This window comes from Vipera ursinii (assembly GCF_947247035.1).
Source record: "Vipera ursinii genome assembly, chromosome: 5".
Lineage (NCBI taxonomy): Eukaryota > Metazoa > Chordata > Lepidosauria > Squamata > Viperidae > Vipera > Vipera ursinii.
Window position 1 is genome coordinate 37,253,387 of NC_139518.1, and position 27,644 is coordinate 37,281,030.

General features: G+C 35.4%; 1 protein-coding gene across 2 annotated transcripts; it reads left to right on the forward strand.

Annotated features, from left to right (window-relative positions):
* Positions 1-35: 35 nt before the first annotated feature.
* SEPTIN2 (septin 2) lies at positions 36-24,693 on the forward strand. Of its 2 annotated transcripts, XM_083364442.1 has the most exons (13): positions 36-107; positions 4,202-4,231; positions 5,551-5,674; positions 6,068-6,154; positions 6,957-7,080; positions 11,055-11,189; positions 12,037-12,154; positions 12,496-12,597; positions 13,662-13,807; positions 15,498-15,581; positions 17,403-17,460; positions 18,710-18,822; positions 21,888-24,693. In XM_083364442.1, exons 2-12 carry the CDS (start codon positions 4,223-4,225, stop codon positions 18,812-18,814), a joined length of 1,092 nt encoding a protein of 363 aa, XP_083220568.1. In that variant the 5' UTR covers positions 36-107; positions 4,202-4,222; the 3' UTR covers positions 18,815-18,822; positions 21,888-24,693. The 2 variants fall into 2 exon arrangements, with proteins under 2 accessions (XP_083220568.1, XP_083220569.1); XM_083364443.1 differs by lacking the exon at positions 36-107 and having other exon boundaries at positions 4,200-4,231; positions 5,531-5,674.
* The last annotated feature ends 2,951 nt before the right edge of the window (positions 24,694-27,644 follow it).

Below are 27,644 nucleotides of genomic sequence, written 5' to 3' on the forward strand. Positions count from 1 at the left end.
TGCGCATGCGTTGCGTGAGCCTGTGAGGCGGTTGGGCGGGTTCGGAGATTGAGGCGGCGGCGGCGGCGGCGGCGGAGACTCAGGAGCGACTTTGGGGCGGCTCTCAGGTGCGGCACCTCCTGCTGTGCGGTTTCTCTTGAACTGGGTCACTTGCCGGGATGTAGGGTGTTGATGGTGGCTGCAGTTTTGTTTTGTTTTTTTTACTCTGAGAGAAACGGGGAGCGGAGACCGTTCCTGCTTTTTCTTAAGCAGACGCCTTATTTCGGCGGGATGAGCTGCCCGTCCCGCTCCCTAGTTCGCGTTCCCTCCCCCCAACCTTCCCATTTCTCTAAAGCCGCCGCTCTTGTCCTACCCGGGTGGGCAATAAAGAAAAGAGAGGTGGAGGGAAGGGAGGCCGTGGTGTAACGGGCGTTATTTCGTTTACCAAATTCAAGAGGTTAGGGCAGGGGTCGGCAACCTCGGCTCTTTTATGACTCGTGGACTTCAACTCCCAGAATTCCTGAGCCAGCATAGCTGGCTCAGGAATTCTGGGAGTTGAAGTCCACGAGTCATAAAAGAGCCGAGGTTGCCTACCCCTGGGTTAAGGGAGTAGCAGTGCATTCCGGAGTTTTCAGGGGACGATTAGGAAACGGATCCCGCCTCTCAAGAAGTATAGTAAGGAAAAGTCGCGGGGGAACGACTTGAACGTACTCTCCTCTGGTCCATCCCAGACTCCGACAAAGTGAGGCTGGGTGTTGAAAGAAAAAAGATACTTCTCGGGTGCGTGGCTGGAGGACCCTCCCACCCTGTCTTGGGAAATGTTAAAGGATTCCGAGGAATCGGATTTTTGATCTATTGTTCTCATTTTCCCCCCCCGCCCCCCCCCCCCCGCCACAGCGATGATAGGTTGGATTCCATACATCTAAAAGTCACCAGAAGAGATTCAAAAGAATCCGGAAGAAAAGGCAAAAGAGCCAAAGACTTTCAAATACGTGGGGTGGAGAGGAAGCTCTATAAATGACATTCTTGGCTTCATGTTCGGGAGTTTACCTTTTGGAGAAGGAAAGATACCGGTTCCCTTTCCGTACTTTGGAGATGTTGATTGCCTAGGATCTAGGTCATTCCTAAAGGGAGAAATCTTGATTATATTTATTTTACAACTTAGGGCATCTTTCTTTTCCACCATTTGAAAACATCGATGCTATTCTTACAGATCACCCAAAATTAATTTCCAACAATTATAACACTGTGTCAGGATTTTCTCTGTTCCATATTTATTACTTTTGTGCTGGGTATCCTGGCACTTAAGAAAAATTCTCTGTAGCAGAGTATAGTTTCTATATCTGGCACTGGACTATGTTGTTTCCCGCATTTCAGATTTTTTTTAAGGAAGAAAATCACCTCTCAAAGGCTTCCTTTGTCCATTCTGTTGTATAGGAACCCTTTGTCAGATGATTTCTTTCTCTGGCTCCCTCTTTGTAAAGAAATCTAGAATGACTGATTGTATTCAAACTGATTTTCACAAAGGTTCATATCTTAATTTTACTTCCTCAATTTTTTATTAAATACTTTTCTTTTGGACAATTAGTAATGGTAGATTTGGCATTTAAGGATATATACTGAAAATCTGTCTCTTTAATTATTAGCATCCTTTATTCTCTATGTTTTTCAGTTTAAAGAACTGATGTAATGTTACTCATTTTTTAAATACATACATATATAATAAAATCTAATATTTACTATAACATTTGAGTTCTAATTCTAGGATCTGCATCTCCTATGCCTTTTGTAGTCCTGTTTTTGTTCTCTTTAAATTCCTTGAAATTAACCTTTTCTGTATAAATGCATTAAAGGTAAAGGTTCCCCCGCACATTCGTGCTAGTCGTTTCCGACTCTAGGGGCCGGTGCTCATCTCCGTTTGAAAGCCAAAGAGCCAGCACTTGTCCGAGGACGTCTCCGTGGTCATGTAGCTGGCATGACTAGACGCCAAAGACGCATGGAACGCTGTTACCTTCCCACCGTAGTGGTCCCTATTTTTCTTCTTGCATTTTTTACGTGCTTTCGAACTGCTAGGTTGGCAGAAGCTGGGACGAGTAATAGGCGCTCACTCTGCTACGCGGCACTCGGGATTCGACCCGCCAAACTGCCGACCTTCTGATCAACAAGCTCAGCGTCCTAACCCACTGAGCCACCGCGTCCCTCATAAATGCATTATGCATGATATATTGTTTACCCTGTTTTTTTCTAGCAATTTTTGTGTTTTTCTCATCCAGAGCCTTCATCATCACACCCAACATCATTTTTAATATTTCCCATCAATTCCATATGTTTCTGTAACAGTTTGCAACATATAGTAATTCTGCTTCAGGCAGGTTCATTATGTATTTTTTTTCCATTCATTCTGCTAGATGATTAATCTGCTTTATAGTTTTTTAGTATAGTATTTAATACTGCCTTTTGCTGTTGTTTTGTTTATATTCTTCACATTTTTCCATGTACATTTTTTTTCTCAAGATCCTATCTTGACCCTACATGAAATGGTCTGTTCAGAAACTCTAACCACCTTCGTTATTTCCCTTGTTCACTCAGTTTTTTGTTATAAAAAAATAAAGTCAGTAATATTTTTAGATAGTACTAATTTATTTGCTCTATGTACACATAAATAGACTTATGTTCTATGTATTCAAAATATATTCCTCTGTGCATATACTTAGATAATCACAATTTTCATTCTCTCTTTGATCAGAATGGCCCAGTCATTTTTTCTGTACTCTTTCATTTCATTTCCCCTGCCCCACATACATTTTTGTCATGTAACAAGTCAGCTCTGGTTCTGCAAATATTACCATTAGATTCCTGCATTACTACACACCCAGAACAACCTGCGGTAGATGACACCAATACATATTTCTCCTTTAGTAATTAAACTTACCTCATTAGCTCTACTGTATGAAGTCACACCACCTTCATTAAGTTCTATTGCATCCTTCTTTGTCATATTTTGATAACCATACAAGAGATACATATTCTTTACTATTTACTTTTCTTACATTCAAAGTCTTTTTGGTCTTCATATGCTGGCCTTAGCCTTTTCCTTGGATAGTAATTTGTAAGTTACAGCTACCATCGCCTGGCATTTTTCACCTAACCTTCACTGTGAGAGAGATGGGGCTCTGTGCTGCCATTCTGGTGATTAAAAGTAAAAAAAATAAGAAAAAATTAATAGTGCAACTTACTGATCATGTCACTAGAACATTCATGGGAGATAGACCGGTCTTACAAGTTAAAATGAAGCTTTATATAAACCCCCCCCCCCCAATTTCCTTTTTAAATATTTGAACTGCACTCTTTCTGTAGGGAGGGTGTTCAAGTCCATAGTTGCAGGATCCAATCTGGTCAGTTACCGTTAGTCTTCCAAGCTTTCAGGCTTGTGCTGGAACCCATCTATAGGGAACTTCTCTCTAGAAGCTTGGGGACACACACTGCTAGAGAGAAGTTCTCTGAAGAAGGGCTCCAGCACAGGTCCAAAAGCTCGGAAGACTAAATCTCTGGTCCTGGTGACCAACCCAGATTGGATTCTGCAACATTATCCTGGGACACACATATTCACCTTCATTCATAAACACAGAGCTGTTCAGAAAAGATCTGTAGTTTGACTTTTAAAAAATTAGAAAATAAAATATAATGCTGCCAGCAAATCACAAGATGCCACAGGTCTATTACAAATATAGCATTACTGTTAAGGAAGGAAGGATATAGAATTTATAGATCTTGAGATATGCTTCAAGTCTAAAATAAACACAATATCCTAATTTTTACAGAGAAATAAATACAATTTATACCACACAGAAAGAAAAGAGTATCTAAAACAATTTCTGCTAGGCTTGTGTTTTTTCCCCAGAAATAATGTTACCTGAAACATTATTCTGCTTCAGTTTTCCTGAACTTCCTGCAAATTTCAGTAAGTTAATTTTAGGTTTGCTGGGAAGTTTCCCAGCCTCAGTTTACAGCTTCTGCAGTTCTGATTATAGATTTAAAACCAGTTTTTTCCCCTTTATCGAAGAGAGTGATGGGCTAGAATAATTTGTATATTTTACATTTACTAACAAATCAACTTATATAAAGTATATGTATGTAAGATTGCTATACAAACATAATTTGATCATAAGACGTACAGTAGGATCTGTTCTAACTAATAATATATTGTTTTGGTTTTTTTTAGTTTGTACGAATCTATTGAAACATGTCTAAGGTGAGTGTCTTTGTTAATGAGTATTTGTTGATACCTACATATAATAGACATTTTGTATACATAAATTGTGGCTTATACTCTATAATTTCATTATTTTAGAGCGTGTGCATTGTATTAATAAGAGATGTAAACTTATAATTAATAGATTAAATATTAATATTTATGTAAGAAAATACTTGAAAACTAATTTCTCATCTTGTGGCTACTCATGTATGCATGTATGCATTCATTTAATATTGCTACAGTCTATAGTTCTATATATTATACTGGCAATAAAAGAAATATATTTGCTCTTGTGATAAGCAAAAAACATAAAGAATACATGGTTTTTAAATTAGCTTTACAGGTGATACATTTTTTAAATATGATTAATATGCTAGTTAAGATTATTTAATAATGGTTGAATTTCTTAAGGAGTTGATTGTTAGGAAACAAAGATCAGAAAATAAATGCTATTTAAATCCTCACATGTTTGCATTTGATATTTTTAATACAATTCCAATTAAAATACTTTTATTCATTGAATCTTCATTGGGAAGCAGTTGAGCCAGACTATTAATTTTAAGAGTATCAGGAAAAAAAATATCAGGACCATTGGTAACTCAGAAAGATTTATTATTCATGCCTATACACAAGAATCTGATCAACTAATGGTTAACACAAAATTGGTGGTAGATAAGAGCCAACAGAATTCAGGGTGGCTGGATTTGGATCTCTTGTAGCAATTGAAGGACTCTAAACTGATGATGCATTTAAGTCTGCCGTCTAGCTCTGCCTGCTCGTCTCCTACGAAAAGCTAACTTTTCTTAAGGATAATAAATTCACTACTTTTTTGTATCCCTGCATTTAAGATACAATCTGTTTATATAAAATATATTTGTTATAATATATAATATTTGTTATAATATATAAATTATATTTGTTTATATATTACGGTATATTTGTTTATATAAATTATTATATAAATTGTAATAAAAATAGACTCATTTCAGAAATGTCAAGACTAAACTATTTTTAACAAGTTAGTCAGAATCTAAAATCATGTTTCTGTTATACTTAAATATTTCCTAGGACCTGATTCACAGATGCTCTATTTTCAGAAATCAATATGAAATAAATGGAACATGAGATTTCTTCTAGTAGCTTGTTATTAATTACTAATTCTAAAGCAATTTATTGAACTATACTTTTCAAATAATACCGTCACTTTAAATTTAGTGAATATAAGGACATCTGTAACTTTAACCATTTTCCTCAATAATTTTAAAAACGTAATTATACAATTTTATTTAAATATAGTATTCTATTTTTTTTTCCAGCAACAGCCTGCTGAAAAGTTTGCAAATCCAGAAACCCCTGGTTATGTTGGGTTTGCAAACCTTCCAAACCAAGTTCATCGGAAGTCTGTGAAAAAAGGCTTTGAATTTACCCTTATGGTAGTTGGTAAGATTATTATTTTTTTAAAATTGATATGTGCACTATTACCTTTCAAGGTGCCAGTTCAACTGTAGTAAAATGTACTCTTAATTTTTAAAAATTGCTTGCGGTATATTATTCTGTTTAATCGATGCATCAGTATTTCATGATAATTTTTGCAAAGAACTGAGGCATAGAGTCTTTTATATAAAGAATTCATCGTATGGTATATAAATAATTGATCATTCAGAAATTTAGATCCATAACCAAAAAGGTATTTAGTTTTAAAATTCCTAAATCTGAACACTAAATATTGGCTTCAGTGCAGAATTTCAATGAGTTATAATACTCCGTTAAATAATTAAGGTAATCTATTTATGATTAAGTTTGTTTCTAACTTTATTTTATGTTGTTTAATAGGTGAATCTGGATTGGGAAAATCTACTCTAATAAACAGCTTGTTCTTAACAGATCTCTACCCAGAAAGGATAATCCCAGGAGCAGCTGGTAAGATTAACCTTGTCCTTTCAGTATAGTCGTATTGGATCCTAACATTGCGGTAGAAAAAATAAATGGATTCTAATGAAAATTTTTGTGTGTGGTGTATTTGGAGGAGTGTAGTTTTTAGATGTCGTTTGTCCATTGAATTTTTATTAATTTTCTCTGTGCAATCACAAATGTATTCATTGTAAACCAGGCATGTTAAACTGGCAGCCTGCAGGCCGGATGCATCACACCGAAACCGCACCCACCCCATTGCTGGCAATGGGGAAAAAGTCACAATACAACGTGCGACATCGTGATGTCGCAAGTTTGAAATGCCTCTTGTAAACTATCTTCCTTCAAAAAAAGTGTTTATGGTTCTTTAAAGTATAGAAATCAGAATATATTGCAATAATTTGGTGAAATCTGCCACCTGATCTACGTTTTGTGATTAGTTTTTCTTGCAGTACAAGTCTTGATCTTTTTGCTGTTTCAGTTGTAGGATGTTTTTCTTTTTATCAGCTAGATGTATTGGGTTATTCGAATATTATTCAGCTCAAACCATGCTCTTGTCCAAATCAAATAATTTTGTAAACTGTGTGGTAATATCCGTATTTTTGAATTAGATTGCCTTGGAACATTTCAGCTTTATAATTCTAGGGCATAATTTATAATTGAAAATATATATTGGGTTGCAGCATCATAACTGATTTGTCTGTGAGGTATATCTTAATCATCTATCTACTCAGAGTAATTCTTAATTCATGATCTTGCCATAAAGGCTCAATGTCAGCAATCTTGAAATCCAGTTTTGTTCCTTTCCTAGAAAAAATTGAAAGAACTGTACAGATTGAGGCCTCAACAGTTGAAATTGAGGAAAGAGGTGTAAAGCTCCGTCTGACTGTAGTAGATACACCAGGATATGGTGATGCTATTAATTGTCGGGATTGGTATGTATTCAGTGGATGTATTAAATTATTTTAGTAGAATATAATAATATAAATAGTATTATATGTTTTATTATTCTTAGCTTTCATAATTTAATTTCATATTTCATATGTTTTTATGTAAAGCTCTGGAATCAGTTTTTCCTGAAATCTGTCCTCCCTGCTCTGTGAGTAGTGTTTTGGTGTTGCATATTGCAGTATAAACTGAGTAAATAGATCCTACTTCTGTTTTTGTTTTGTCAGTTCCAGTCCTGCCCTATGGGTTCTTTTTAAGGTCTCTTCTATTATACAATTCAATGTTTAATTCTCACATTCTTTAACTTCTTTGCATATGGATGCATAGTGTCCTCAGATAAGTAATGATTAAGCAATAACTGCAGTCCGATGAAAGGTATATATTGCAGTATCTATCACTGCTTGTATTCATTTCATCAAGGAGTAATACAGTATGAAAGAAGAAAACAGAAATTACTCAGAGGAGGTTCACTTGTATTTGAGAGACAGTTTGGTCTAATAGTTATAGCACCAGGCTAGAAATCAGGAGATTGACTTTTAAATGCTACCATTGGACCAGTCACACACTTTCAGCCCTTTGAAGAAGATAGGAGGAGGAAGGGGTTTTAGGTATGTCTGCTGTCTTAAGTTATTTATAAAAATAATAAAGGAAGGCAAGATAAAAATAAAATTTATTGTTTGTTTCCAGAATTTCTGTATTTATATATATCTCCCCCTTTTCAGAGCAGATTAATTGGAGAGAGAGGGATCTCAAAACAGCTGTTTGCAATGCAATTGCAGCGGCAGCCCAAAACTGAGCCATACCACACTACGCAAACAGCTTATAGTACTCTCTTGAAATATATTTCGCTCCAGTCTTTCGGCTCTGTTGTATTGGGGGAGGGGTGGAAGTGAGCAATATCTGTAAGCAAGCTCTGCTTGATCCTTTCCTGTTGCTGTGCAATCACATTGCTTTTGATATCTATAAGAGGAAACAGCTTACTCTCTTGAAATTCCTTTCCAATCTCTGTTCAAGGGAAAAGTCAGGAAAAGGAGATATTGCCTACAGAAATTGCTTGTTTTTTCTCCCGTCATACCCCAAAAGATTTGAGGCTATAATTGCTGCCAAAGGTGCTTCAACAAAGTACTGAGTGAAGGGTCTGAATACTTATGCCAATGTGATATTTCAGGTTTTTTTCTTTTTAATAAATTTACAGATTCCTAAAATTCTGTTTTCACCTTTTCATTATGGGCTACTGAGTGTAGATTTATGAGAAAAAAATGAATTTCAACAACTGTAGAATCAGGCTGCAGCATAAAATTGACAAAAGGGGGTCTGAATACTTTCTGAATGCACTGTAACCACTGCTTTGCTTAGCAGAATTGCTCATCCCAATTAGGGTCCTTAAGCAAGCACTACCTGTAGATCAGGGGTGTCAAACTGCCAGCCCGTGGGCTGGACGCATCATCTGGAAGCCACACCCACCCCATTGCCAGCAAATGGCAAAATAGTTCTGATATGTCACGCGATGTCGCGAGTTTGACATGTCTGCTGTAGATGATAGATTGCTAGATCAGCATACATCTATTGGTTAATAGGCTGCTGCAATTTGCACTAATAGGATTTGTTAGTTTATAATTGAAAGAAATTGAAAATACTTTGTGTTATTATCAGGAGTGAGTGAGGTTCTCACATTATGTACAGTAGCTGGTTTGCCAGCAATGCACATCTATGGTTTGTTTTAATTAGTGCAACTATTTCACAATTTTAAAAAAATTAAAAGTTACTGTATTGGAGGTAAAGCTATTAATGAATTTATTTGATATATCAGAAGAAGTCCTACTTATTCGTTAGAATTCTAAAACTTTTGAATGCCAGAAATCATTTAGAAGAACATTGATGGTTTCAGTATGCCCAGGTTATGAATATGATAATTTTGTTCTGTTGCCCTCTGTAGTGAGAGACCTCATTCCATATTTGTTTTGATAAGTTAGGAAGTGCTTGCTACTAAGGTGGCGCATTAATTCTATGAAGTGGGTGTAAAAATGTATGTGTGTGCATGCATATCTGTAATAAACTGTAACTTGGAATACCAATGGGTTATGATCAGTTATAATTGAAAAAATAAAAATAAAATTCACATTAAAAAGACCCAAAAGTTTCAAGGGTTTAGGTGAATAGACAGATTTCAGTTCGTATGCAAGTATTGTGAGCATCTAATATAATCACTATTTTGTCATATAAACTTTTAACAAGCACAGTTGTTAAAAATATGATTTGTTCAATTTCTATTAAGTGACTCTGGGTAGTTTAACAACCAAAACCCCAAAACAGTTAACACCACAATACAAAATTAAAATATATGGCACTGGGGGAAAAATGTCATAGATGTCAATACATGCAGGAAATATGGCTCTTCATACACTCAGGACTACAAGTCCAGAAGCCAGGTCATCCCCATCTCTGAAGGGAGAAATGTTCCAGAGGGCAGGGACTACAGTAGAGAAGGCACATCTCCTAGTCGCTGCTGACAGAACCCATAGCATGCCCAACCTACTAGATCAAATTGGTTGGTAGAAACCACTGGGAGAAGATGATCCCTCCAGATAACCAAGTCCCAAACTATGAAGGGTTTTAAAGGTGACAGCCAGCACTTGAATTACCCACAGAAGTACACAGGCAACCAATGCAACTCATAAAGCACTAGTATTACATGTGTTGAATATCTGACACCACTAACTACCCATAGTCGAAGCTTCTAAATGCATTTCAAGGGCAGCCCCGTGTAGAATGTAAGATGAGATCATGAGTGTTTGAGTGACTATGAGCAGGCCCAGGAACAGGTACAACTGGCTCACAGTCTGAACGTTCACCCATGCTCTCTTGCCACAACTACCACCTGCTCTTCTAGTAGGAGCTGTGAGTTCAGGAGGACACCCAGATTGTGCTCTGATCTGTCTGGGCAGCGCTATCCCATCCAGGACCAAAGGAGGAAGAATCTTGTCATTGGAGGGCTCGAATACCCAAAGCCACCGAATCGTCGAAGCCCCTACATCCTCTAAGTCAGAGGATCCCAACCTTTTGGGCACCAGGGACTGATTCCATGGAGAGAGGTTTTTCCGCGGACTGGAGGGTGCGTGGTTTTGTGTGCTGCCTGCATCTTGCGGATGGGGCTTTGTACAGCAGCCCAGTTGCTGGCATGCTGCGGCCCGGTTCTGGTCCACGGACCCCGGGGGTTGGAGACCCCTGTTCTAGGCCAGTGGCCCCAACCTTTTTAGCACTAGGGACTGGTTTAATGGAAGACGATTCTACTGAGTGGGGGAGGGGATGATTTTGGTTTTGTTTGCTCACCTGCCACTCACCTTCAACTGTGTGGTCTGGTTCCTAAGGGCCACAGACCAGTACCAGTCCTTGTCCTAGGGGTGGGGAGCCCTGCTTTAGACCTGGGACAGGACCACCTTGGCACCACTCAGGCAGCCGTGAATTTTTTTAAAAAAAAATTATTAAGTTTCAGCCAACAACCAATTGGTGCATACTTAAAGGGCATTTTATAGAACATGCATTGTAAATATTGAAGTTTCAATGCTTGAATTAAATATCCTTTTTGAGAAATAGAGTTCCATGCAAGGTAGACTAAAATACAATATGTTAGAATGCTCAATCCACAGAGTCTCCAGATTAATGTAGAATCAGAATGATATCATTCATAGATGAACAGTTAAAAACCAAAATTCTATAGAAAATGAAAGTCTTGTAAAGTGTTAGGATTTGGATTATTATAAAGATTTTTAATGCTTATTTCTTTCTGTATTATGCATATACTGTGACATGAAAGAGATTTATGCCTATCAATTCATTTCTTAAAATTTTGACAAGTTATGGAATTATTTTTAAACATTATTTGCTTAGGTTTAAACAACAATTATAAAGCATCTCAGATAATAAATATTTAAACAATAGTATTTCATATTTGTTTTAATAGTTTCAAGACCATTATTTCTTATATTGATGAGCAATTTGAACGTTATCTTCATGATGAGAGTGGCTTGAATAGACGGCATATTGTGGATAATCGAGTTCATTGCTGTTTCTATTTTATCTCACCATTTGGTCATGGGTAAGTACTATGATTGAGAAGTGCTTTGGATTCAATTCCAAAAAGGCACTTTATAAGCAATCAATGTATTCATGCCGGAAAAAATATATATTGAGCAATTTAACTTCTACAATTTTAAAATGGTTTGTTTGTTTACAAAACATTCATACAAACATACCTATTATGCTATTCCCTTTCAGGAAAAGTGATGTTAATGCAGAAAAGGATTAAAAATAGAAAGTCAAAAGAAATTAAGGCATGAAATCAAAAGGAAATATAGCTAAATCTACTTTACATGAAACCATTTACTATACTTCTCTCTCTTTCCACCTTTACAAACCATCCATCTTCCACGCCCATACTTAATTTTATACATTTTGCTTGTGTGCATATAAGTACACAATATGTATATCTCCTAGCTGGGTTTACAGGTAATAATGTATCTACTTACAAATTGTCTCTAGCTTAAAAATCTAAAATTTGCATCAAATCCTTTGAGTTTGTTTGATGTAAAATTGGGCTTTGGTTGTATTTGTGGGCATACTGGACAGAATATGCCAAAACTATTTGTTGCCACCCGTAGTGTTTGCAGGGGATGCCCGTGTGACATGGTATATTTAAGGTGGTAGCCAAGACCATAATTTCTTATTTTATAGAGTTACAATTAAAAAGTTGAGTTACATTTTACAATAATAATACAATAATAATAATAATAATTTCTTTCTTGATGTAACCAAAGCAGTAATTTGATCTGAGAATCTGAATGTTTTGGAAATATTTAAGTTTCTATGTTAACTGCTTCTGTTAATTTTGAGTTTGTGAAGAAAAAGGAGACTAAATGTTAGGATGTCATAATCTGTATTTTTAGTCTCAAGCCTCTGGATGTTGAGTTCATGAAAGCTATACACAACAAAGTGAATATTGTGCCTGTGATTGCAAAAGCCGATACTCTTACGCTGAAAGAGCGGGAAAGACTGAAGAAACGGGTAAGGGTTTTTTTCTTTAAGCATAGCATAAATAAAAACATGATTCTTATATATTGTGCATAATAGGCCTTTGGTCAGAACCTAATGAACACTGAACTTTTAGGTAGTGTGTACAGCTTTTAACTTTTTGAAGTGAAGAGGACTAATTGCTGCCTTCTCCAACTGCAGCACTTTGTACCATGTGTAATTCTAGGGGTATGATTTCCTGGCATTCAGAAGCTACTTGGGTTTAAGTGGAAAAAAACACAGATATAAAAATCAGGCAAAAAATCCCTGTTGATTTTGCAGATGTTGAATCTCAGCCCATGTTATTCTTATATCTTATTGTCCTTTGTGGTCAGATTTTGGATGAAATTGAAGAACATAGCATCAAGATTTATCACTTGCCCGATGCGGAATCAGACGAAGATGAAGATTTTAAAGAACAGACCAGACTTTTGAAAGTAAGGACAATTTATTATGTCAGAAATAGTTTATCCTGTCATCTTATTTAATTTCAAGAATTTATTATTTTTGCTTTATTATCATTGCTTATGAAAGCTAGTGTTTTTAATCTGTTTCTAATCTCAGAAAGGAATTCTTCACACCAAAAGGAATTTTGATCTTGGGATTGAAAAATGCTTTGTCATCCAAATTTAATTGCAATTTTTAAAAAAATCTTATGCATTCAGAATGACAGTGTGTGAAGCAGGAATTTGTAGCAAGAGTTCCTGTATGGTTTTTTGTTTGTTTTGGGGTTGTTGTTTTTTCTTTCTTTGCACCTTATTTCCACTTAGCACTGCAGGGCACACATGGAGAGAGATAAAGTCAAGGTTCAGGTGAAAAGAATAGAGCCCTGAATAGGAGTTTCATTTTTGACAGTGTAAATTGTAACAATTAAAAGTATAGAAAAGGAATGCAAGGGGGCAATAACAGAAATTTAGATGAGGTTAACAGAAGTATTAGAGTTAGATGAGGGCAACAGAAGATAACGAATGTAAACAGCAGAATTTTTATCAAAAATCATTGAGGAGAAAGGATGAAAGCAGTAAGGTTAAACAAGTGACTTTTAACTGGAGAGTGGTAGGATACAAGAGGTTATGTATCTTATTGAAAAGCATTTAAAAAGGAAGGTAAAAACTAATGTAAGAAAAAGAAATAAATCAAAATGAAAACAAAGTACAAAAAATTAAAATAGGAAAGAAAGGAAGAAGATTCAAAGAAGTAGCTTCTGATCTCCTTTACAGCAGTTACAAGTACAGTTACAGACTTACTTCTTACTCTATGGTTCAAGCATAACTCATCTGTCTATAATCTGACTGGTCTTTTTCAAAACCATAAATCATAAGTGCATTTTTGCTGTTTTATGCAAAAAGTCCATAAGGGTTTTCCAGTCAATGGAATGTCTCATTATTTTAACAAAATAGTTGACTTTCTTTTCAGAAATTTAAATTAGTGTTGATTGTTATCAAACTTCTAATTGCAAAGCACAGTGAGATTGTAAGATTATTTTTCTCTTCAATTCCAGACCAGCATTCCATTTTGTGTTGTGGGATCCAATCAGTTAATTGAAGCTAAGGGTAAAAAAGTTAGAGGTCGTCTTTATCCCTGGGGTGTTGTTGAAGTGGAAAATCCAGAACATAATGACTTCTTAAAACTAAGAACCATGCTGATGTAAGTAAAGTGCATTTATCTCTGTACTTTGGTCATTGTTCATCTTATTTTCTCTGCCACACAATACAAAGCAAAATCATTACTGTTTGTTGAACTGTTAAACAGGAGATACAGATAGCTCTTAACTTATGACCACAGTAGAGACTGGAAAATTAATTGTTAAAGAGTGTGATTGTGAAGAGAAACATCATGTGACTGCACCTGCTTTTATAACTTTTTTTATTACAAAGTGAATCATCCATAGTCTCTAAGTGAGACATCACGTATCAGCCCTTCCAGGTAAACCAGACAGGAAAGAAGGTAAAAGCTAACACAGACTAATAGAAGTAAACAAGGGAAAAAAGAAAGCAAAGAGAAAGCAAAAAAGTGCAAGAAAAGGAAAAAAGTTAAAAATAGAAAAAGACAAAGCAATGGCTTCTGATATTTTTTACAACAACTATAAGAACAAATATATTTTGACCTCTAAAGTTACATCATATTGCTCTTTCTATAATCTATTCTGTCTAAACATCAAAACTATAAGTGTCAATTTCACTCTTGATTTTTACGCCAAAGTCCATAAGAGGCTTATAAATAATAATAATAATAATAATAATAATAATAATAATAATAATAATAATAATAATATAATGAAGTTGGAAGGGACCTTGCAGGTCATCTAGTCCAACTCCCTGCTCGGGCAGGAAACCCTATACCATTTTCAGACAAATGGCTGTCCAGTTTCTTCTTAAAAACTTCTAGTGTTGGAGCATTCACCACCTCTGGAGGCAGGTTGTTCCACTGGTTAGTTGTTCTAACTGTCAGGAAGTTTCTCCTTAGTTCTAGGTTGCTTCTCTCCTTGACTAGTTTCCATCCGTTGCTTCTTGTCCTGCCTTCAGGTGCTTTGGAGAATAGCTTGACTCCCTCCTCTTTGTGGCAGCCCCTGAGATATTGGAACACTGCTATCATGTCCCCTCTCGTCTTTCTCTTCGTTAAACTAGATATACCCAATTCCAGCAGCTGTTCCTTATATGTTTTAGCCTCCAGTCCCCTAATCATCTTTGTTGCTCTTCTCTGTACTCTGTACTAGAGTCTCAACATCTTTTTTACATCTTTTTTATGTAGATAATGCCTTTGCTGTAATGAAAGAAATTATCCATTTCAGCAAAATCTATTAACTTTACCAACCATTCTTCCATAATGTTGAATCTTTCCATCTCTGAACCTAGAGTAATCTGGCTGCTGTGATCATATATAGAAATAATCTTCCATGACACTTTTCTATTTGCCTGTTAATCCTGAAATGAAAAGTTTTGGCTTAAATTGAATATTAATATTTCAAATCATCTGTATCAAAATTATGTATTTGGATCTTTTTTTTTTAGTTTTTGTACGTGTCTACCACATGATAAAAATGTCCCTTTATGTTCATATTTCTGACACATATGAAAGTGGGCAAATGAGATTCTTTAAAAAAATGGTTGTGTTATATATGAAGTTATGTTATGTAACTATTAAAGGACTTGGGTAGCAAACACGATAACAATGGAGAAGGTATGCATTTCAGAGCATTTTTAACCCATTGAGTTAAATTCTATATCCTGTTTTCCATTCCGCTGCTTCTAATGCATAACTGTTAATTTACGGATTAAAATGATATTAGTTGTGTTGTATTAAATAATTTTTATACCATAGTTTTGTGTCATTCCAGCACTCATATGCAGGATCTTCAAGAAGTGACTCAAGATCTTCACTATGAGAACTTCCGTTCTGAAAGACTTAAAAAGGGTGGCCGGTAAGTATCTCTTACTAAATGGTCTATGGTTCTATCACATTTCAGGTTTTCTTGTCATGTTTTGATTGCTAGCATTTTAAATCTATGTCAAATACTTTCCCGGCATACTTAACAGTTAATCTATTTGGATGTATTACTCTTATTATATTTTTCTATAAAGGGACAGTAACAGCATTCTTTCAGTTATTAGGAATAGATGCAACCTTCACACGTGTTAAACATGTTGTATGCAAACTTCATATTTTAATGTTTTTCCAATTATGCCATTTAAATCTGCAGCCATATTTTTTAACATGTCACTATCTTTCCCAACCAGATCTTTAAAATGTTCCTCCAGTATTCAGTCATTTGTATTTTTTATTCTGTTCCTTCTGCTGGAGAGTCTTTGTTAGCCCTTTTCCCCAGTTTCAAAATGCTATTTTATTTGAATCAAAATCACTGCACTTTATGTTCCACTTTTAACTATTCCTTGTTCTCTTTACTATGTTTTTTGCAACTCTTTTTCTCTCTCTATATATATATGTATTATACAGAATTTTTCATTTTATTTTCATTTATTGTATTCATTTTTATATGCTGCTTTCACTTTCTTGTTCTACCAATCATCCTTTTTAGTTTCATTCTGTGATATTTTGCAAGAGTTTTCACTCTGTTTCATTCAGCTGCTATTTCCTAATATTTTTTCATACAGGTTTTGAACTTTTGCTTCCTGTAGTAATTCTACTTTTATTTGAATTTCTTTTATTTAATGTTTTCCACCTCCAAATTTTTCCTAAGATCAGTTCTTGACCCTACCCAATAGTGGTCAGTCCTTCATTGCAAACCCTTAATCTTATAGCCTTCAGTCACTCTCTTATATCATAAACAATCAAATTACTCAAACTTTTAGAGTCATTCCTTTGTTCTGTATTCATTTAAATAGACATGCTTAAACCATATATTCAAAATACATCTTTTTCTAAACAGATACTCTCAAACAATACCTAGTGTTTTTCATTTTGCTGTATTTTTCTATCTCATTCCCACCTCTCTATTTGTGTCACCTAATAGAATAGCTTTGTTCTTCAGGAAGACATTTATATATGGATCTCATCTCTCTCATTATCACTACTCAGTACATTTATACTTATACTTGAAACATACATAGAAAGTAAAATTTAGCTTCATTAATATATTAATATCTGTTTTCATAATTTAAATAATTTCATTTTCTGACTTACATTATAATCCTTTCATTAATTAATGGACTTACATTTTTACTTCCATCATTTATGCATGTTTTCCTCAATTCTATTCCCCAAAATCAATCCATCTTCTTTTACATTTACAACATTCTTCCTCTTTCTCTTAGTTTTATAAACACTCGGCATAGTCATGTTTCATTGATGAATAAATGTTCATTATTTACTTCTCTTTCTTTCCAAGTTGACTTTTAAAGGTTACTAGCATTAATCATACCCATACCAGAATTTCCTGCTATCAATAGGTGTAGCTAGTATTTCTAAACTAGAGATTTCATTGTAAACCCACATTCTTTTGCCAGGTTTCTTTACAGAATGGAATGGGCAGCATTTATAAATAAAGAAAAGAAAATCCTATTACCTAGGAAATACATACAGTATAGTAATAACTACTCAAGTAATCTTTTTTCTTTTATTATTGTATTCATATTTTTAAAATACTGCTCAATTGGTAGTTAAATACTGTCAGATGCAAAAAGTATTTAAAACTACATGTTTGCATTAAATTCCTTTGTAAAGATGTTGTTTTAAAGTAGATATTGCTATATATTTATAAGCCTTTTTTCCATCCTACATGTAGAAAAGTTGAAGATGAAGATGTTAATAAAGATCAAATCTTGCTTGAAAAGGAAGCAGAAGTAAGGACTTCATTTTTTTTGAAAATATACTGTATTTTGGATCTTCAAATCATGTGATATTCATAAATGGTTCTGAATTCTCACCCCATAGGGACAGAATATTATTTGGTAGGATTTTGCCAAGAAATTACAAAGTTATTAGTTAGCTTTTTCTAAAGAAAACTTAAAAAATTAAAGGCATCTCACACAAACACTTCTCAATGTGAATTCTCTGAAAGGTATCCTTCTACAGAGCCCATAAATTTAAAATTAAAACAATTATAACAGTCAATCATTCATTGATTTTCATTTATAATTGGTAAAAGAGGAAAGGCAAATGGACCTGAATGGCTCAGTCCAGATTTCAAGGGAGTCCCTAATTTGATGTGATCTATGGCTATATTCGAAGTTGGAGTATAAACTGAATTTATGTATTTTGTCAGAAAATCTTGAATGCTGTGTATATTAGATTTGTATAGCAGCAGTGGGAAAGTAGCCTCATGCAACTATATAATCAAAAGTATGTTTCAAAGAAACGTTATTGCTTAGTAATTCTTCAGGTAAAATGTGGAATTTTTAATTGATACTGGCAGTTTAAAATCATATTGGTTTATTGCAGCTTTGAGTTCAAGAGAGATTTTATTCCCAGTTTTTAATAACCAAGTATGGAATGGTAACTATTTGGATTTAGATGTCACAATATCCTGCTTTAGTAGCTGCATTAATACTGAATTTTTCATTCAAACTGGTTTATTGTTGCCTGTTAACATAACTGATCTGGTTGGTATCTCTTAAATTTGTATAATGCTAAATAAAGTCTTATTTCATGATGGCTTTGATGTTAATTCATATGAGTGAATCCATTGAACTAAATTCTATAATCATACTAAAAGTGTAAAAACTGAACCAGAAACTGGAAAATGTGCAGCCCCAATTGCTGAATTCCAGTTCTCAGCATCTATAACGAATGTCTCCACTGGGTGATATGATGGTATGTATAATTCAAAAATATATGGAGACCCATAGGTTTCTTACCTGTACTGCACATCAGTTATGGGAAGTAGGGGATGAAAGTGGGAAAAGAATATGGTCTCATGATACCAATATCTCCTTCTACAAAAGAACCATAGTTGTACATGAAAGATATAAAATCTGATTTTTAAAAAATTGGTGATATAATTCTGATTTAATGTTTTTGTTGTAAGCTGCCAACACACTCTTAGTTGGAGGAATGGCTAGCCAATGTAGAAATGATATTCTTTTGTTTTAGCTTCGCCGCATGCAGGAAATGATTGCAAGGATGCAAGCACAGATGCAGATGCAGAGACAAGGAGGTGAAGGGGATAGCAGTGCAACTCATGGGTACAAAGTTTGAATTATTTGGTAAGAACACTTTTATACTAAAACTAGCATACAAAATATTGCTTTGGAAGTTAGAGTGTTACAGATTTGATCTACAGGTGAAACACAAAAAAATAGAATATTGTGCAAAAGTTCATTTATTTCAGTAATGCAACTTAAAAGGGGAAACTAATATATGAGATAGACTCATTACATGCAAAGCAAGATAGTTCAAGCCGTGATTTGTCATAATTGTGATGATTATGGCTTACAGCTCATGAAAACCCCAAATCCACAAACTCAGTAAATTAGAATATTGTAAAAAGGTGCAATATTCTAGGCTCAAAGTGTCCCACTCTAATCAGCTAATTAAGCCATAACACCTGCAAAGGGTTCCTGAGCCTTTAAATGGTCTCTCAGTCTGGTTCAGTAGGAATCACAATCATGGGGAAGACTGCTGACCTGACAGTTGTGCAGAAAACCATCATTGACATCCTCCATAAGGAGGGAAAGCCTCAAAAGGTAATTGCAAAAGAAGCTGGATGTTCCCAAAGTGCTGTATCAAAGCACATTAATAAAAAGTTATGTGGAAGGGAAAAGGTGCACAAGCAGCAGGGATGACCGCAGCCTGGAGAGGATTGTCAGGAAAAGGCCATTCAAAAGTGTTGGGGACTTTCACAAGGAGTGGACTGAGGCTGGAGTCAGTGCATCAAGAGCTACCACACATAGACAGATCCTGGACATGGGCTTCAAATGTCGTATTCCTCTTGTCAAGCCGCTCCTGAACAACAAACAACATCAGAAGCGTCTTACCTGGGCTAAAGAAAAACAGACCTGGTCTCTTGCTCAGTGGTCCAAAGTTCTCTTTTTTGATGAGAGCAACTTTTGCATCTCATTTGGAAACCAAGGACCCAGAGTCTGGAGGAAGAATGGAGAGGCACACACTGCAAGATGCTTGAAGTCCAGTGTGAAGTTTCCACAGTCTGTGTTGATTTGGGAAGCCATGTCATCTCCTGGTGTTGGTCCACTGTGCTTCATTAAGTCCAGGGTCAACACAGCCATCTACCAGGAGATTTTGGAGCACTTCACGCTTCCTTCCGCAGACGAGCTTTATGGGAATGCTGACTTCATTTTCCAGTAGGACTTGGCACCTGCCCACACTGCCAAAAGCACCAAAACCTGGTTCAATGACCGTGGGATTACTGTGCTTGATTGGCCAGCAAACTCGCCTGACCTGAACCTCATAGAGAATCTATGGGGCATTGCCAAGAGAAAGATGAGAGACATGAGACCGAACAATGCAGAAGAGCTGAAGGCCACTATTGAAGCATCCTGGTCTTCCATAACACCTCAGCAGTGCCACAGGCTGATAGCTTCCATGTCATGCCGCATTGAGGCAGTAATTGCTGCAAAAGGGGCCCAAACCAAGTACTGAGTACATATGCATGCTTATACTTTTCAGAGGTCCGATATTGTTCTATGTACACTCCTTGTTTTATTGATTGCATGTAATCTAGTTTTCTGAGATTGTGGATTTGGGGTTTTCATGAGCTGTACGCCATAATCATCACAATTATGACAAATCACAGCTTGAACTATCTTGCTTTGCATGTAATGAATCTTATCTCATATATTAGTTTCCCCTTTTAAGTTGCATTACTGAAATAAAAGAACTTTTGCACGATATTCTAATTTTTCGAGTTTCACCTGTATTTATCATGATTTTGACTTTTAGGTAAGTAACTTTAAAGTGATATAATTACTGCATTCTGAAACAAAAAGGCTTCCATTTATTTATTAGCTCCTTCAGTTGTTACAGCTGCCTACTTGCCATAAGGCTTAAATTCAAAAAGCTAAAAATGCATATATTAATAGACTAAAGAACCAATTCTCCATCAGCTTTGCAAATGTTTGGATAGCATACATTTACTAATTGTCACTGTATACTATATCCTGTTCTTCAGGGAAGAGTAGTTTTTAATATCAAGAAAAATGAGATAATGCTTTGTCCAGTTTCTGTATTTCCTCAGCTACTGTGCCAGCATGTAATACAGTTTGACTTCCCTTCCTCACTTTTTAAAGAACCAAATCAAAGCATAGAATGAGGCAGAGAAAAGAGCAGGCAGGGTTCTTTTTTCCCCTAAACAATCAAGCAAATAATGAATGATCAAGCAAACAGTGAACTTCAACATTTAATACAGCATACAGGTAGTCCTCGCTTAATGACCAATCACTTAATGACTGGTCAAAGTTACAAAGCAACTTGTGATCCAGTTTTACAGTTCTGCTGGCCATACCACATCCTCCTCCCTTCACGGTCATGTCATTACATTTTGGGCACTTGACAACCGGCTTTCATTTATAGCCACTTGTAGTGTCCTGCAGTCACATGACAATGATTTTCTGCTTTTGTTGATTTTCATCATTCACTTCCCGTATCCAACAAAAAAAATGTCCATTGGAAAAAATGGATTTATTTAACAGCTGCCACGTTTGCTTAATGACTGTGATATGTGCTTAATAATTACAGTGTAATCTTAATGACAGCTGCAAAAAAGGTCACAAAAACAGGCATGGTCATGTGTGTCATAGAATGTTAAACAGTAACATTCTGTAACAATGCAATATTACTACTATGGCAGCCAAAAAAAATTGAGACAGTGTATGATTAAATAGTCGTGGATATTTTCTTTTTTTAAGCAATACATTGCAAAGAACAAGAAGGAGTTAACATCAAACTCGCAATGTCATATGACGTGTCGCAACGTATCACAACTTTTTTCCCCATTGCCAGCAATATCCATCCTGCAGACCGGCAGTTTGACATCCCTGACATAGGCTAATAAAAAAGGGAGGGGGGGAAATTACTAGAACAATATACTCTTGTGGTTCCCTGTGGTCTTTATGCTGTAAACTTTCTTCATAATATATGTGTATGAGATGGTGCCATTTTATTAGTAAAATTTGTAGGAGGAATCTAGGTATTCACCGGGATTTGTAATTGAAAAGTTTGGTTATCATTGTTGCTTTGTATATTAATTATAATTCATTTTTTTAAAGTACGCATGATCAGGTAACCTGTCAATATTCTCTTTTCATCATTGCAGATAAGTTTCATTAATTGGAATCATTTAAGATTTAAGACACAGAGCTTATTTTGTGGGGAAAGTTACTCCTTATCCTGCTGTGACTTGGAAGGTCTGTTAACATTCAGCAAACAAATATATAGTTGTTGTAATCTCTATTTTGTAAACAAATAAGATTAATCTTTCTAAAATGTTCAATGCAATATGAGTTTGTTCAAATTTACTAATATTTTATTGAGCTCATTTTACTACGCAGACTATACAAATGTGTAGATTTTCCCTAGCCTGTTGTTCCTCTAATATTACGGACTAATGCCACTGTTTTTGTTTTTGGGTTGTTTTGCACTGGGTAATCAGTTGATTTCAACCACATTATATTTATGGTTTAAATTCTTATTCTTAATTTTCCCTGGTTTCCTTTATGCAGCTTACATGTTTGTGTGAAAGTCCCTTTAAGTCACCTACCCTATAAATATTATGTATTTCCTATTTCTTTGAAATTTAATTGTAAAGGTTTTCATAGGAAAGACTAAAGAAAGTCTTAAAGAAATGTTCATTTTTTTTGGAATAGAGACCTTTGCATGCAGACTGACCAACAAGAAAATAAGTGATAATATTTGCAATTTTTCAGTGTTGCTCTTTTTATATACAAGTAGTCCTTGACCTACAACCATAATTGAGCCCAGCATCTTAGTTGTTGAGTGAAGCAGTTGTTAAATGAGACATATAATCGCTTCCCTCAGTGACTACCCTCCTGGCTCATTCATTTCCAGTTAATTAAGTGACCATGCGGATCGTTCAGCCGAGTGAGGAGATCCTGCACCAGGTAGGGAGGCCTGGGATCCACAGGGATACATAAACCTGCTGATGTCTGGGAGGTTTCGGCTGGTTCCCAATCCAGCCACTCAGCTACCCAGGGAGCCTCAGCCTGGTTACCATCATGTACAAAGCTGCTGCAGGCGGCTGGGTGAGTTGCTCCCCTCTGTCTCCTCCACTTGCAATCTTCTCTGCCAGTTTCCCTGTTGATTTTCTTGGGGAAGCCAGCAGGAAAGATAGCAGATGGCATTCACATGATTGCAGGATGCTTGGAAACTGGTTGTAAGTGCAAATAGGCTGCCAAGAGTCTGAAATGTGGCCATGTAGATGGGGGGGGCAGGGCAACACTTTACAATGTTTGGAAGTGCTTTACGGGCCTTGGAAAGCACCCCTTTCCAAGGCCATCGTAACTAGGAACAATTGTGAAATAGCCGTAAGTTGAGAACTACCTGTATGAAGTAATATATCAGTCTTTATGCCTCTACTATTTTTTGACTGCTGTACTTTACCCAGTGCTAAATATTTTCACATAATTACCATGTGTGTGTAGCATTTTGTGACTTATATGGGTTTAAAAGAAGTAGTACAGTTTAGAAAACCAATTCAGTTATTTTTTCAGACTTTTTTAGCTGTATTCTTTTAGATTTTCAAATTTTTGTTTACTTTTTGAAGAAAGCAAAGTCAAATTGTACCTGAGGCATGTGTTTCTACAAAGGAAGATCATACTTATCCCTCATGGAAGAAACTAGCTACTCAATGACCACAGTATGCCCATGATGTACATACATACTGACAGACATACATACTGTACTTGGAAATACTGGAAAGAGAGTGACTTAATCTAATGTCCTTCAGGCTTCCAGCATTAAAAAAAAGTCATTAAGGCATTTTCATCTTGATTGTTGTCACACATAGATTACCAAAAATCTGATGTCATCCATATTTTAGTCTGTATTTACTATATTCAAAAATAAAATCCAAATTATATTTCTTTAAGTCTGCAATAAGTGATATATAGACATAGTGAAACTGTTCTGCCGTTTATTAATCCAGTATTTCCATTTTAAAAAGGGGATTCCAGAAAGATTTCACTTGGATGTTGTAATTTATTTGAAAATATTATACTAGTAATCTGAAGAGTTTCCACTAATAGTACTTTTTTCCTTAGAAAGGAAAAATTACTGCTCAGAAGTAATACCTACAATCTTTTTGTGTCCTAAATAGGTTATATTACTGGGTTAAATTATGCTACTTGATTTGAACACACTTGTTTACCTAGAATGCTTTAGATCTGGGCTGATTTTGGTATTCTTTGTTTGAAGCTGTAATTATAATTAAATAGCAAGGAGAAAATTTCCTAGTATTTTGAAAAGTTGAAAATGTGAATGTGTGTACCAAATAATTAGTATAAACTTAACCCTATTGTATATTAGTTTTCAGTAACTGACTTTAAAAGTTATTCAACTTTTTCAGATATATTCTATTCATCTGCATGCATTGTTTGCTGTAATTAGACCTTCATTATATACTGTAACTTAGTCTACTCGTGGTGCTACATTTTAAGAATTTTGGCTTTTATGATCACTTATAAAATCCATACTGCTAAAACTTAGTTCCTGAACAGCTGTAAATTACTAATTTACTAACTCTAAGTAAGGTTAAATATTTTTTTTAACAGAGTGTATTTCCATGAGGTTGAATAATGTTTTCCAGTTTGTGCCTGGTATAGTTATAACAAAAGTATCTGGTACCTATTTCCATGAACTAAGCTACATTTGAATATGTAGACCTGAAGCATGATTAGCATCACAAATGGTCTTTGTTTTCATTTTTGAACTAACATAATTACAATTTTAGGAGTATATTGTTATATTCTTTAACACTTTTACTGGATTTTTATAACTGGGGTATTCAAAGGGCTATTTTTTGTATAAAACAGTATTAAACCATAATTGATTTCCTGTACCTTAATTTTAGCCCAGATTATTAATAAACTCAATAAACTGTTGCGTACAAATCTGCTGAAGTGTGTGGTTATATGAAGTGATGAAGGTGGTATGGTGGCTAATTAAAAACAGTTTCTTGCAAAAAAAAAATGTTGATGACAGAGCTTAAAATAATATGTTCCATTACACAAAAACATTTACATCAATAGTTGTTTTGCTGAGGACATGTGCTACCAAGATGTTGATGTTTTGAACATCTACTTTAAAAAAAAATACTCAAGGAAGTTAGGCAAAATGCACGTGATAACATTTGGTTCCATATGAACCTCGCTGTATCACAACTGGTATCAAAATCTTGACATCCACTATTGTCATCAATGATATTAAAGGCTAATACTTAGTTCAACAATACTTGGATATGTACATAACAAGAACAGTTTCCCAAGTATTAGATAAAGGTGAAGTTTATCTTCCTAGTCGTTTTGGACTCTAGGGGACAGTGCTCATCTTCATTTGTTAGCCAAGGGAGCTAACCTTGCCCAAAGACATTTCCGTGGTCATGTGGCCAGCATGATGATATGCTGAGGCACATGGAACACTATGATCTTCCCACCAAAGTGGTACCTGTTTATCTACTTGCATTTGTATGCTTTCGAACTGCTAGCTGGCCAGGAGCTGGGGCAAGTAACAGCTCATCTCATCACACAGCACTTGAGTCTTGAACCTGGACTGTCAGCTTTCCAGCTGACAAGCTGAATGTGTTTAAATGCTAGCCACCACACACACACACACACACCAAGTATAGACAGCCCTATATTTATTAATAAAAGCACCAATTGTCTTAATGTCAAGTGCTACTTTTTCAGGTAATTTCTATCTATCCCTGTCTGAGATCTTAATTCTTTCCACCACCTTTTACATCAGTTTTGTTCTTCTGCAAGTAAAAACTCTTCACAGAAAAGTGAATCTGGCAGAATGCTAGGATGTGTTACCTTATGAGTAGAAATGGAGCTCAACTAGTGATACCAGGTACTAGGAGACGTTCTAGCTCTCCCTTTGTCATGAAAGCTAGCTCTGATTTTGAATCAGACATGTTAAACAACTTCCAAGGCTGGATATAAATTTAATAGATAGGTGAAGTGAAATACTTTTCTTACTTGCTATGAATCACAAAGGTGAGTTCCTATATTACAGGGTCTGATACTGTATATTGCATCTATTCTAGCAGGTGGAAAAATGAGAGAAAAGGTTTACTGTAGAGCAGGAGTGTCAAACTGCCGGCCCATGGGTCGGTTGCATCATGCAGAGGCTGCGCCCATTGTAGCTCCGGCAATGCAAAAAAAGATGAGATACGTTGTGACACGTCATGTGATGCGGCGAGTTTGACACCCGTGCTGTAGAGTATAATTCACCTTTTAAAGAGAAAATAAAATAAAATTGCACAGCCAATACAGGTAATCCTTGACTTACAACAATTCGTTTACTGACCATTCAAAGTTAACAACATCCCTGAAAAAAGACTTATGACCATTTTTCAAACTTAAAGACACTTGCAGCATCACCATGGTCGCATAATCAGAATTCAGGAACTTGGCAGCTGACTTACATTTATGACAGTTGCTGTGTCCTGAGGTCATGTGATCACTTTTTGTGACCTTCTGACAAGCAAAGTCAATGGGGAAGCCGGAGTCACTTTACAACCATGTAACTAACTTATCAAATACAGTGATTCTAATACAGTGACAAGGTCATAAAATGGAGCAAAACTCAACAGAGTTTTGGGCTCAATTGTGAGTCAAGGACTACTTGTAATTAAGCAATTCTACTGCAGGATTTCAACAACACAATCTGGGGAAGTCTGGAAGCTGCCAAATAATGGAGGGATACATATCCCTGTAATTAGTTATGGTATATTATGGTCATGGTTAACTAAAGGCATAGAGGCTTGTTTTATAAATAATACTAAGTATACAGATAAAAATGAATAGGTGCACACATGAAGTCCTGAAATGGCTACTATACTTTATTCTCTGCATCTAATAACATTTCAATCTTCTCATTCAATTGTGTATTTAAAGTTGGATTCAGTATGCCGCATCATAAGAGAAGGAAAATGTAATAAATGAAAAGCCCACAATAGATGTTTGTGCTGAAAAAAGTATTAAACCATATATTGCATTAGAAATTGATTTGAACGTGAGGTATGCTTTTATTTCATTAACATCAATATAAAATTACAATGGCACTGAAAAAAGTGACATGACCGTTTTTCATATATACGACTGAGCATTTCAATGGTCATCTGATCAAAATTCAGATGCTTGGCAATTGACTTATTTATGATGGTTGCAGTGTCCCGGGTCACTTTTGGTGACCTTCTGACAAGCAAAGTCAGTGGGTCAAAAGCCAGATTCACTCAACATTTGTGTTCCTAACTTAACAAGTGGTCATAAGTCAAAGACGACCTGTACTGATAGCTTAAAAATTAGTAAGTACTATTTATATCATACTATACTATATTGTACATAATAAATATTTCAGTTTTCCCTTAAGATAGTATTTTCAGTGGAAGTCCAGATAGTTTTCTCTAATTGCTATTTTAAAAACATTCTTTACATTAATATCTTTTCCTGTTTTACAACTGATTTATTTTTAATGTTTTTATGCTGCTTCACGCAATTTTAATCTACCGTATATAGCAATAGCAAAATGAGTATACTATAACAAAAACAATAAAATAACATCTAGATAGCTTTTTAAAATACATATTTTAAAATATCATTTTTGAAGCATTCTATATGCCTAATAGCACAAAATTCATTGCAAGTATACCTTCACTAATACTCTTTGGAATAGGATGTTTTCAGCTATGTATTTCCTAAAAGTTGAGTGAGAGTATCAATCTTTCCAGCTAAGGGCAGGATGTTCCACAACAGGGAGCACTTACTAGTTATCAAAAGGTGTCTTTTGGCAGAATGGAATATTTCTTATACTGTTTCTTGCATTCCAGTTTTTC

Excerpts from the sequence above, each read along its gene's own strand:
- SEPTIN2 (XM_083364442.1), top strand. Across the intron at positions 5,675-6,067 it reads ATTTACCCTTATGGTAGTTG|GTGAATCTGGATTGGGAAAA; the intron begins GTAAGATTATTA and ends GTTGTTTAATAG. Across the intron at positions 11,190-12,036 it reads ATCTCACCATTTGGTCATGG|TCTCAAGCCTCTGGATGTTG; the intron begins GTAAGTACTATG and ends CTGTATTTTTAG.